The 12378-nt window shown below is 34.6% G+C and overlaps 1 protein-coding gene across 1 annotated transcript in view; it reads left to right on the top strand.

Moving 5' to 3' along the window:
- Positions 1–12378, top strand: part of MYCBP2 (MYC binding protein 2) — a 270913-nt gene that overhangs the window by 179826 nt on the left and 78709 nt on the right. Inside the window, exons 49-52 of the mRNA XM_019654304.1 lie at positions 1667–1782; positions 5998–6095; positions 6810–6926; positions 7622–7762. Of these exons, the coding sequence (XP_019509849.1) occupies positions 1667–1782; positions 5998–6095; positions 6810–6926; positions 7622–7762 (472 nt within the window). The remainder of the gene's footprint in view (positions 1–1666; positions 1783–5997; positions 6096–6809; positions 6927–7621; positions 7763–12378) is intronic.

Here is a 12378-nt window from a genome sequence, read left to right on the forward strand (position 1 = left end):
TTTATATTGCTGTGGAGAAACAAGCTATAAATAAGTAAGCAAAATAATAATAAATAAGGTACTTGATAGTGATGGAGTTGGGGAAAGTTCATTCTAGGCAGAGAAAATCTGGGGTGGATGGAGCTCTTGATATGTTAGAGGACCAGAAGGAAATGGGGCTGGAGAATAGCAACAGGGAAAATGATCAAAGATGACAACAGAGAAGTATTTGACAGCTATAATATATAGGGACTGGTCAACTATTTTAAGGAGTTTGAATTTTCTTCTAAGCATTTTTATTTAAATAATTGTAAATGAATTGTGTTAGAACACAGCCTTGCTCATTAGCTTCTCTTTTGTCTGTGAGTTATTTCCCACTACAATGTAATACTTGTGACAGACTAAAATATCATTACAGAAAAAGGCTACTGACCCCTGGTATAGATTGTCATGATTTTTACGAGGATCCAAAAGCCTGAGAAATGAGCAGGTGGTTTTTTTTGTTCTGTTTTGTTTTGTTGGGTGCTAAGGTGAGTGGGAAATAAGAGTTCTTCTTTGGATATATTACAGTTGAGATGCCAAGATGCCTCTTAGTTATCTAAGTAGTGATATTTCCAGACCAATTGGAAATACAGTTTAAAATTCAGGGAAGAAATAAATTTTGGAGTCATCTATATGAGGTTGTATTTACAACTGAGGAATAGATCAGTGATCAACTAGAGAACTGCTATTCAAAGAAAAAAGAAGACCTAGACCCAAATCCTGGGGCATTTCATAGGTTAAAAGTTAGTCAGAAGAGAGAAAGCCAAGAAAAAATTGAGAAAGAGTGACCAGTGAGATTGGAGGAAAACCAGGAGAATGTTGCAGAAGCAAAAAGAAGGTATTTCAAGAAAGTAGGAGCTGCAGACTATCAAGTGTTACTGAGAGATTGCAAAAGATGAACAAATGACCATGAAATTTGGAGATGTGCTAGTCATCGATGACTTTGACATAAGCAATTTCAATGAAGTGTTGGGAACAAAAGCTAGTTAGGATAACTTGTGGAAGACAATTGGAAATGAGGAAATGCAGAGGGTGATTATAGACAATTAGATAAGTTTTGATATAAATGGGAAAAGAGATATGAGACCTTTTTTGAAAGGTCTATAATATCAGGAGGAGGTGTTTAAGATGGGAGAGTCTACAGTTTGATTGTATAGAGATGAAACAGAAAATAGAAATGATCCAGTAAAGTGGGAGAAACTGACGATGAATGAGAGTATAGTATTACATCATGGAAGTGCTGAAGGAATGAGATTTACAGCACAAACAGAGGGGCTTGCTTTGAATAAGACCCCAGACACTTCTTGCATTGTAACAGGAAAAAGGGTCGAGGAAAGTCAGTTTATTATTCTGATTGCAACTTTGAGGTTGTATCTCTTGTTTCTGTTTCTTACAGAAAAAGTAATGTCATGATTAGCTGAGAATGAGGAAGAGGGTTGATAGAGGTTTGAACTAAGGAAGAAAAAATGAAATTGATTCATTTTGTAGAGTAGGAAAACATATATGCAGGCCATTCATTGTAATGATAGAGTCAGAAATTAAATTTAAATGTATGCTGATGTATCTTAATGATGTTGTCAGCTATTTAACCAAAGTAAATTGTCAGCTAAAGTAAATTTTCCAATATTCATCTTATTTCTTTCAGACCCAGTGAGAATATGCTGATCCGTGTCAATAACGATGGCACTTATTGTGCAAATTGGACTCCAGGGGCTATTGGACTCTACACTATTCATGTTACCATTGATGGCATTGAAATAGGTATTTTTTTTTACGTTATGAGTTACTTGGTGCAAAGAACTACAATCAAAGTCATCTCTCTGTTGTAGTTTGCCCTTTAACTTGTATCATAGACATGGACAGGTTTCATGACTTACCTGGGGCTTTGTTTCCACTTTTACAGTGAGTACTGATTTAGTACATTCATAAGGTCTTAAAATTTTGTAATAATTCATGGTGTCATTATAGCCCACATGACTCCTTCTCTCCATTCCCTGATGTGACTGGTCAGGTGTGACCTCCAGATGTTGTGTAACTGTGTGCATACCTCATCTACCCTCATGGTATATCTGTCTTCCTTTCCTGGCTGTAGCAGAGACCATTTCATTCATTCTTCTTTGGATCTCCCAGTTTAGCTCAGTGGCTGGCAGTTAATACTTGTTGAATGCTTGCTTAATACTTATTGAATAAATGAAGTTTCTTTATCCACCACTAACTTTGAAAGTATATTGCTTTCCTTTGGGCATTAATATTTATTTTAAAACTATACATATAATAGCACAACAGTAGAACAAGAAAACTCAAATAAGTGTTTATCAATATGAATTTCTTGTGATACTATCTTTCGTGATGCTCCTCAAGAAAAAGGTTCCTATGATAAGGTAAATTTAGAAAAGCTAGTATTTTGTAGTCTCATTTTAAACCATTCATACAATTTATATTAACATATTAGGAATTCTGAGAAGTCTTGAAATTAAGAATCTTGTCTAACTTTGTTTTACTCTCACACGAGACCTTTGTATATGGGGAAGAGGGGGACAGGGTAGAGATAAAAGTAATACTGTGACTTCCGGTGAAATGACGTAATAGACACACTGTGCCATCTGCTTCCCAGGATCACACCAAAATTACAAATAATTTATACAACATTTAACCTCGCAAGTCCCCTGAACACTAGATGAACAGAACCTCTCAACGAAGGACTTAAAGAGGAGGCCACGTCGAGTCTGGTGATCTATCTAATACATCGAAGCAATCACAGAGTGACATCCAGAATGAAGAAACAAAGAAACATGTCCCAAGTAAAAGATCAGAAGAAACCTCTAAAGATGAAATTAAATGAAACAGAGGTATCCAACCTTTCAGAGACAGAGTTTAGAACACTGATGATAAGAATGTTTAAGGAACTTAATGAGGACATAAAAAAGGATAGAGAAATCATAAAAAACAACCATTTAGAACTAAAGAATACAATAACTGAAATGAAGAACACACTTGAAGAAATCACCAGTAGATTAGATGAAGCAGAGGATCGGATCAGTGATTTAGAAGACACAATAGCAGAAATCACCCAGTTGGAACAACAAAAAGAAAAGAATAAAAAACAATGAAAATAGTTTAAGAGACCTGTGGGACAATATCAAGTGCAACAACATTTACATCATAGGAATACCAGAAGGAGAAGAAAAGAAGCAAGGGATCGAGAATATATGTGAAGAAATAATGACTGAGAACTCCCCTACCCTGGTGAAGGAAATCGACATAGAAGCCCAGGAAGTGCAGAGAGTTCCAAACAAGCTGAACCCAAACAGGTCCACACCAAGACCCATCATAGTAAAAATGGCAGAGTTTAAAGACAAAGACAGAATCCTAAAAGCAGCAAAAGAAAGACAGCAGGTTACATACAAAGGAACTCCAATAAGACTAATAGCTGACTTTTCTACACAAACTCTGCAGGCCAGAAGGGAGTGGCAGGAAATTTTCAAAGTGACGCAAAATAAAGGCCTACAACCAAGATTGCTCTACCCAGCATGGCTATCACTTAAAATTGAAGAAGAGAGAAAGAGCTTTTCAGAAAAAAATAAACTTAAGGAATTCATTACCACCAAGCCAGCATTGCAGGAAATGCTAAAAGGGCTTTTTTAAACAGAAAAAAGGGGAAAACAAGCTGACCCAGGAAGACCAGAAATACAAATAACAAAATACAAATAACCAGAAATACAAATAATAAATATGCACGTATCAATTATCACTTTAAATGTGAATGGGCTAAATGCTCCAATCAAAAGACATAGAGTGGCTAAGTGGATAAGAAAACAGGACCCTTGCATATGCTGTTTACAAGAGACTCATCTCAGAACAAAAGATACACACAGACTGAAAGTAAAGGGATGGAAAAAGATATTTCACGCAAATGGAAATGAGAAAAAAGCTGGTGTAGCAATACTTATTTCAGACAAAATAGACTTTAAAATGAAGACTACAATAAAAGACAGAGAAGGGCACTACATAATAATAAAGGGATTGATTTAACAAAAGGACATAACCCTAGTAAACATCTGTGCACCTAACATAGGAGCTCCTAAATATATAAAACAGATTGTAACAGACATAAAGACAGAGATCAACACTAACACTATCGTAGTAGGGTACTTCAACACCCCGTTGTCACCAATGGACAGATCCTCCAGACAGAAAATCAACACGGAAACAGTGGCCTTAAATGACACTTTAGACCAGCTGGACTTAATTGATATTTTTAGGGCATTTCACCCCAAAGCAATAGAAGATACATTCTTCTCAAGTGCACATGGAACATTTTCCAAGATAGACCACATGTTAGGCCACAAAACAAGTATCAATAAATTTAAGAAGATTGAAATCATATCAAGCGTCTTCTCCGACCACAATGCTATGAAACTAGAAATCAATTATAAGAAGAAACCCGGAAAGCACACAAAAGCTGATGTATAATATTTGTCAACTATAATTAAATATATATATATATATATATTTATGGGACGTGGAGTATAGTGTGGGAGTGGCGTCAAGGGAATTGTAATAGATATGTATGATATGGCGGGGGGAGTGGGGCAGCGGATTGGAAGGGGGGGTTGTCACTTTGAGGGGTAAATAGCATAACTATTGCACTGTGTTGTACAGCTGAAATTAATAAAAAATGTTTATTTCACCAAAAAATATATCAAATAAATAAATAAAATAAAAGCAATACTACTGATTAATATTTCACTAAAATACCTTGGGGAAACTCTGGTGTACGTAGTTTGTTTTTACAGTTAGAGTACTTTACATTGATGTAAGTGTATAGAATATACATTAATGTTATTATAGAGAATCAGATATATCAAATTCATCTATACCATTCCAGAGACCTTTATCCTCATCCTTTGCTACACTCTCCTTTATTTCAGCATATCCATAAACCCTTTAGTTCAGCAGGCTTTTGTTCGTTCTGCACAAAACATTGTTTTGGGTGAGACAATTCCTATCAAGTGATAACAATGTACTGATGTTTGCAAGATAAAATAGGCAAACAAAATTAAGTGAAGTAGAATATAAGTAGCAAATTACAGGAATTCCAAGTTGGAAATAGCCAAGAATGACTTTGTCTTCACTAATAGTGGGATGAAGGAAACAGATACAATGTAGATAAGAAAAATCCACATAGTTGCTTTTTGTAAGAAACTGAAGAAAAGGATTCATATTTACTTGGAATCATCCATTTTTTTTTCCTACCTTTCTATTTCTAAGTCAACTTTCTCCCAAGCTGACCAAACTGTCCATAGGCTGGGATCTTGTTTGACCATAGATAGGCAAGGACAGATAGTAATTCATTAGAATAATTATGATAATAATAGCTAACATTTATTGAGCACTTAATAATGTCCAACATTGTTTTATGTGCACCTTGTATATTTCAAATCATTTTATTCTCACAACAGCCTAGTGAGGTAGGTGCTGTTCCCATTCCCATTTTATAGATGAAAAAGTTGAGGCACAGGGAGTCAAACAAATAGTGGCAAATGTGGGAACACACAAGACAGACAGTCTAATGGGAGAACCCCAGTTTTTAACCATTATGCTGTGCTGCCTGTTAGTCATCGAGATGATTGGTAGAGACGATGAGTGGCAGTCTGATCTGATGTTGTGAGATAATGTTTACTCAGATGAGGGTTTCTTTTTTTATTATTGTTTTAGTATGATTCATATGTTCCAGATAAAGAATATGAGCCCTTCCTCTTTTCCTTGAACCCCTAAGACACCCATGTGGAATCTCAGGGCCATTTCTCAAATGTTTCTCTTTTTTAGCTATAAATATCAATCCCTTTAAAAGGGCAGGATTCAGATATTTGTGTTGGTTGTTTAAAATAGCCTGAGAATGTGTATACAGTTAGGTTTAAGGATCTTCCCTCCCTTGTATTCTCCAATGTTACAGCTCCCTTCCTTTTCTTACAGATGCTGGCCTTGAAGTAAAAGTGAAAGACCCACCAAAAGGGATGATACCACCGGGAACTCAGCTGGTCAAACCAAAGACCGAACCTCAACCAAATAAGGTTAGGGGAGAATGAAATCAGAACTCTGATCTGTCAGGGATTTATTAATTTTCTTCATTGATGCTTCAAAGTAGCCATCAGACATCTGATATTTTACTTGATAGGAGTATTTGAATTCTAAATATCCCTAAATAAATTTGAAGAGTAGTCACGGACATTCTAATCATATCTAAATTGTAGGATCTGTACTTTTTGGTTTTTTTATAATGCTGAAGTAATTTATAGGCCTTGTGTACTTTCTATTATTGATAATTTACAAGTAACAAAGGCTATTGAAATTAAGTGTGTAAAGTTTGCAAGGTTAAAGTATCCTTTGCTGCTAAGAAAAATTAATTTCTTCAGCGTAAGTAGAGGAATGTTGGTAAACTACTTATTAAAAAGGAAACATTGGTAAAGAGTTTATATTATGCCCTTCTAAAAAGAAAAACAATAGCTCTTTTCTACTTTTTATCATGTCTTCAAAATTTATAGAGGAAATTATAAATATATATGAATAATTTTATAATTTTTTTTTCAGTAATGCATTTTTTAATACTTATAAAAGTTCAGTTTTTATAGATACATCACTGTTATTTGCAAAGTGAAAGTAGTTACAAATAATTATGGAAACATTCTCAGAATTAGTAACACTTTCAAATCTGTATAATTTTATCTCTTGTCACTTCATAAGATCTCTGTTTCATGATTTTCCCTGTCTATCTTTGCCTTTCTCAGGTTCGAAAATTTGTGGCCAAGGACAGTGCGGGGCTTCGTATCCGAAGCCACCCTTCCCTTCAGAGTGAGCAGATAGGCGTAGTGAAAGTCAATGGAACTATCACTTTTATTGATGAGGTAATTTGTAAAGAAACACTTGGTAGTAAACTTTGGACAGAATGTTTTTGTGTTGTTTGCCCAATAATGTTACTAAATTTTCTATTAGAATATATTTAAGCAGTTTGGGCAGTGTTTGAAAAATCATTTGGCAAAATGTGTTCATTGTATTTCAGACATTTCATTTATTTTTCTTTATCAATAAATAAGTGACAAAATTATATTTTTAACATGAAAGGAACTCAGTTAACGTAGTCAGAACCTGTACAGGTAACACAGTGAAAATGAGTACAGTGTTTCTTGAATTTTCTATTTGTTTTTAAATGTGTTTACTGTATTGCTTTAGCTTACACAGTATATTTTTCTCATAATGCAACCAAGTAACTTCTGGTTATTAAAATCTAAACTGAGGGGAAGGAAAACTTATGTCTTTTGGGAAACATCCAATTTTATGTTTAAACTATCTTAAAGTGTGATTTCTTTGAGCTTTTACTAAGTGGCACTGATTTTACAATCTCACCATGTGAATTATCATATTGCTTGGCATCCCTTGCTGCTTTTATCCTTAAAGATGCTCTCATACTTAACCTTCTGTAGAAACTAGATGCTTCATCCCGTGTCCACCATTATTTACTAGCTTTGTAGCCTTCCAGACTTTGCTAGCCTCATAGGAGTGACAGGAGGGCATGGTTGTTTTTGTTGCTTATCTCCCATAGATCCACAATGATGATGGTGTATGGCTGAGACTAAATGAGGAGACAATAAAGAAGTATGTTCCTAACGTGAATGGCTACACTGAAGCCTGGTGCCTCTCTTTTAATCAGCATCTTGGCAAGAGTCTTCTGGTCCCTGTTGACGTAAGTAAAAGGTGGTTTAAAAAGCATGATAGGTGCACTCTGTCCTCATCACAGGGCTTTCTTTAATTAAGGCTTCTCAGTTCTGAGGTAAACCACAACTAAATAACTTTTACTTTAAAAGTGCTTGAATTCTTGAGAGCTTCTGTGCAATGAAGTTGGAGTTGGGCAAGGCTAGGGATCTCAAAACTTATTATGATCCATCATAGGCAGAAAGTAGTCAATTAAAACTAGGTCTACTGAGTTCCTTTCAAAGAGGTAAGGAGTGAGAATGGTTGCATAATTTTTTTCCCTTTTTCATTCTCACTACTGTTTGGAATGAATTCCATGCTAAAATTTGTGAATTGAATTCCATGCTAAAATTTGTGAATTCAATGTTATCATACATTCAAAAACATGTATAACATATTTGTTTTTTATGTTTGTATTTTGTAATTAATTCTCTGTGTTGTGTCTAAGCTTGAATCTTTTCTTTCATGACTTATAATACTATTGTACTAAAATAAGATGGATTTTTAAACTTTTGCTGCTATAGGGTTCTAGCTGAGGGTAAATCCTATCTGAGAGAATTCATTGATCCCTTTTGACAAATGCAGTGGAATACTTAGAGCCAGTGTTCACAAGATTGCTATAATACATCACTAAATATAACAGTAACCCACACTCTTTTTATAATTTAAACAGTATATACTTTTTTTTGTCATTGCTCCTTATGACACTGGTAATAAATATCATTGTCAAAATTTTATTTTAAGAAAACCTTAGTTTTTTAAACAGTTGAATTTCTTCAGAATCAGTGCATAAAGTTAGCTTATTTCATTAAACTATTCAACATATTGTTTGTTTTTCTCCTTGATAATCCAGAGTAATATTCTCCAAAGGGGTGGTTATATAAGATGATTCTTTGTGAAGGGAAATAAGGGAACTCCTGTTCATATTTAATCATCTCATTCTTTTTTCTATTCTTTTGTATATGTTTTATAATAGTACAGTGGGGAGAGATACATCTATTAATATATATATATATATATTTTTTACTAATGTGTGATGAAAAAGTTTGGAGAGTTTTAGCCTACTACTGCTTTACTGAGGTTAAGCTAAACAATGACAAATCTATAACTAAAATGTAAAAGTTTAAATAAACCAGATCTTCTTAAATTTTCCTGAAGGTAAAATTTGTACCTGTAGGTAAAAATGAAAAGGAAATTGACCCTGTGGAAAAGAAGTACTACTCTGAAAGAAGAGATAATAATTCTCTATCGTATATGGCTAAAAAGTTGGCCTTAAATGGTTTGAAACCATTTTTCAGTTATAGTAAACAAATACTCCTCAGGATTATGAAAATTATATTTTAAAGGACATAACCTTAATAGCCATTTTATTTTACTTAGTTTATTTTTTAATATTTCACCAATTTATACTTTTTATGTATTTTAAATTCCTAATAGGGAATGTTATGTTTACTACCCACCCCCACTCCAAATTTTTTTCCCCACTTCCTTTGTTTTTTCATTTGAGGAGATGCTTTTGAGAGAGGAAGATAGAAAAAACAAGAGACTAAACAAAAGTAGAAAGGAAGAGCAAGAAGTGCTGTGTGTTGAAGTTCTAAATTCCATGCTTTCATTTTGGAACATTGGTGCTCTGTTATATGATATTTTTAAACCCCAGCTAAGAGACAACTTGTAGTAAGACTGTCTTCTTGAGGCCAGAGAGAGAAGGGCAGTGACAAAGGTAAGAGGGAAAGCTAAGTGGAGTGAACCACATAGATACTTGTTGATGGGTTTTCACTGGAATGTGAATGAAAAGGTTGTCACTGACTTATTTGAAAAATCTGGATGCAGTATATTAGAGATAGAAAGTAAAATGAAATAAGTGGCTTTTGGTATTTTCTAGTTTTTCTTTATGTTTAAGAATGACATGAGTTCTATTTTAATGTAAATAATTCAGAGTGGTATCATTAAGAAGGCTGAGGTTTTTCTGGTTCCTTTATTTTAAGGATGGTAGTGACTTGATATTTTTATAAATTAAAGGAAAGACACCAGTAGGAAAGGGGTAAATTACAGATGTAGATTAAAAAAATAATGTGAAGACTGAAATAGAAGGTGAAAATGGAATTACGGCTATATTTGGAGAGTTGTTTCTGTGAAGGAGGAATGGATATGTGTGGCAGTAGTTAAGTTTTTAGGGATAGAGATTGAAACAAACGAGTTAAGTTAAAGGGTTTAGAAATGTCATAAAACATGTGGAATAATGTTTGATTGAAATAGCAGAGGGATCTGATGGAAACTGCTTGTTCGGGCATTGTTGGCCACTAACTACTCAGACCATTGAATGGATCCGTTCTGGATGCTCTTCCTCCCACACAGCCCGAAGTGTCCAGAATTAAAGGACCCAAGAAAGCAGATTACAGCATTAACTGGAGTTGTCCAGGCTGCTGTGACAGAAAAATAGGGACGAAAAGGAATTCCAGATGCTAGTGGAAAAGCAACTGAGATCCCCAGCTGGGATCTGGCCTAAGTTAGAAATGTGAAAGGACAAATGGAAGGTCTGAGGGACTTGGAGGACTCAATAAAATCCTGTAACAAGTAGTGAGTGCACTGTAGTTAAAGAGCTGGAAGCATATAGACAGTTGGTGTGATCAAGTAGAATCTTTGAATTTGATTTTATAGTTAGAGCTTTTTATTGAATGAGATGACCCATTAATATGGCCTTGAAAGGGTAGCTGAAGTATAGTGGAAGAAAAGTCATTGGAACTGCCTAAGTCTAAGAACTAGAAGGCCAGGCAGTTGGATGGTCATCCACATGGACAGGAAGATATACATATGATGGCAGCACTGTGACCTGCAAGGTTAAAGATGAAAGTGAGTTTGTTTACCATTGGAGGATGGACCCATTAGATATAAAGTCATGGGACGAACGGGGGTAGTTTGATGTTGGATCGAGAAGGATAGAGCAGTTTGGGTGTAAAAAGAGAACAGGTGAATGCCATAAAGGTTTATATTTTATGTGGTGACTCAATGATAGGGGATACTGTGTAGCAAAATGAGCTAGTCTAGGGCTCCAAAGAGATCTGATATAAAGTTGCTTCAATACAGGTGTTAGATGAGTACCCATAGAGTCAGAACCTGGCATAGGTAAGAACAGGCTAGTTTTCCAAGGTTTTGTCTGTAGGGATGGGGGCTGGCTGCTTCTACAATCAGTAAGTTTTTAATGAGTACTTTATTCTGGAAGACTAAACATGGTCAGGCATACAGGGAACAGTGATATTCCATAGAGGGGATGATAATTCCATCTTATTCCCTAAAGGAACTAATACAACTAAATAAATGCATCTCCCTTTGCAACTCTTACCATATTTACTATTGGAAGAAAAACTTTACATCTATTCTCCGTTTTTACTTTAGCCCATTTGTGAATAAATCAACTATAATTCTGGTTTATAATTGCAAAATACTGCTAAATAAAGAAAATGAAATCTGGGAGATTTGAAATAAAATTAGAAATAACCAAGGATTAATGCTACTAACTTAAGATGCAAAAGTACTGAAAAGTTGCCTTCATATATCTTTACATCTACTTCTTCAACCGTATCTGGTTAAAACAGTTTTGCATTCACATCAGTGTGTGTACCTTATTTGGTCCCTGACTCAAGTGAACTGTCAGGAAGAGTGAGGGTGGGGGTTGGAAATGTAAACTCAGACTAAATATTTGATGAACTACTTAAAAAAAGGTTTCCATAAATAATTTTATTTAGAATAAACTTTAAAGTAATTTTTGTTGCACTGTCTTGTTTATTTACTCATATTATAGAACTCCTGTTTTCACTGTAAATATGTACCTTAGCTAAATTGTGGCCTGCCCAGCAATAGTTCTATTAAACATCATTACTAAGAAAGAATGACATCCTAACCGTAGAACAAATTGGACTTCAACTGTTTTGGCACTTTAGTAGTACTCTAGTGTAGAGATTAAATAGAATTAGACATTCATATTACTACTATGTATTTTTTAAAATATTTTTTAAATTAATGGGAAGAATAGGGATAAATATGAAGGATACCATTCTTTTTTTGTTAGGTGCTCGTGGTCTAATAGAACTTATTGCCCTTTTCAGAACACTCTGTTCAATTTTACATCTTACAGTCTTTATGTTGTTTTATTTGTCTAGAATGCTTTTGCTTCCATTGTTTTCCTTTTTAAATATTTTCCTGGTTGACCAAGTTAAAAAGCTCTTGACGTTTTTCTCCTGTGTATTTCCCAATAATGCTGTAGCTATTAATTCATTAATTGTTCATGTAGCAAATATTTATTGAGTCCTTATTCTGTGCCAGATACTAAGCTGGGAAGTAGATGTTGGGTGGAGAGGCAGAGGGGAGGGATACAAAATAAATAAGATGGAGTGCAGTTCTTGCTTTTGAGGCACTCACTATATAATGTGATAGACATACTATATTCATATAATTAATTTGCATTGTAATAAGTTGTAGAATTGCTTCACTTAGGAGGTGACATTTGAGGAGGTCTTAAAGAAAAGGTGCCAGAAAAATGGGAAGGAATTTCTAGACAGAGAAAGAACCAACTGACCAAAGTTATGGGACTGATAAATAGTTAATATGAGT

This window comes from Hipposideros armiger, unplaced genomic scaffold, assembly GCF_001890085.2.
Source record: "Hipposideros armiger isolate ML-2016 unplaced genomic scaffold, ASM189008v1 scaffold_219, whole genome shotgun sequence".
NCBI lineage: Eukaryota > Metazoa > Chordata > Mammalia > Chiroptera > Hipposideridae > Hipposideros > Hipposideros armiger.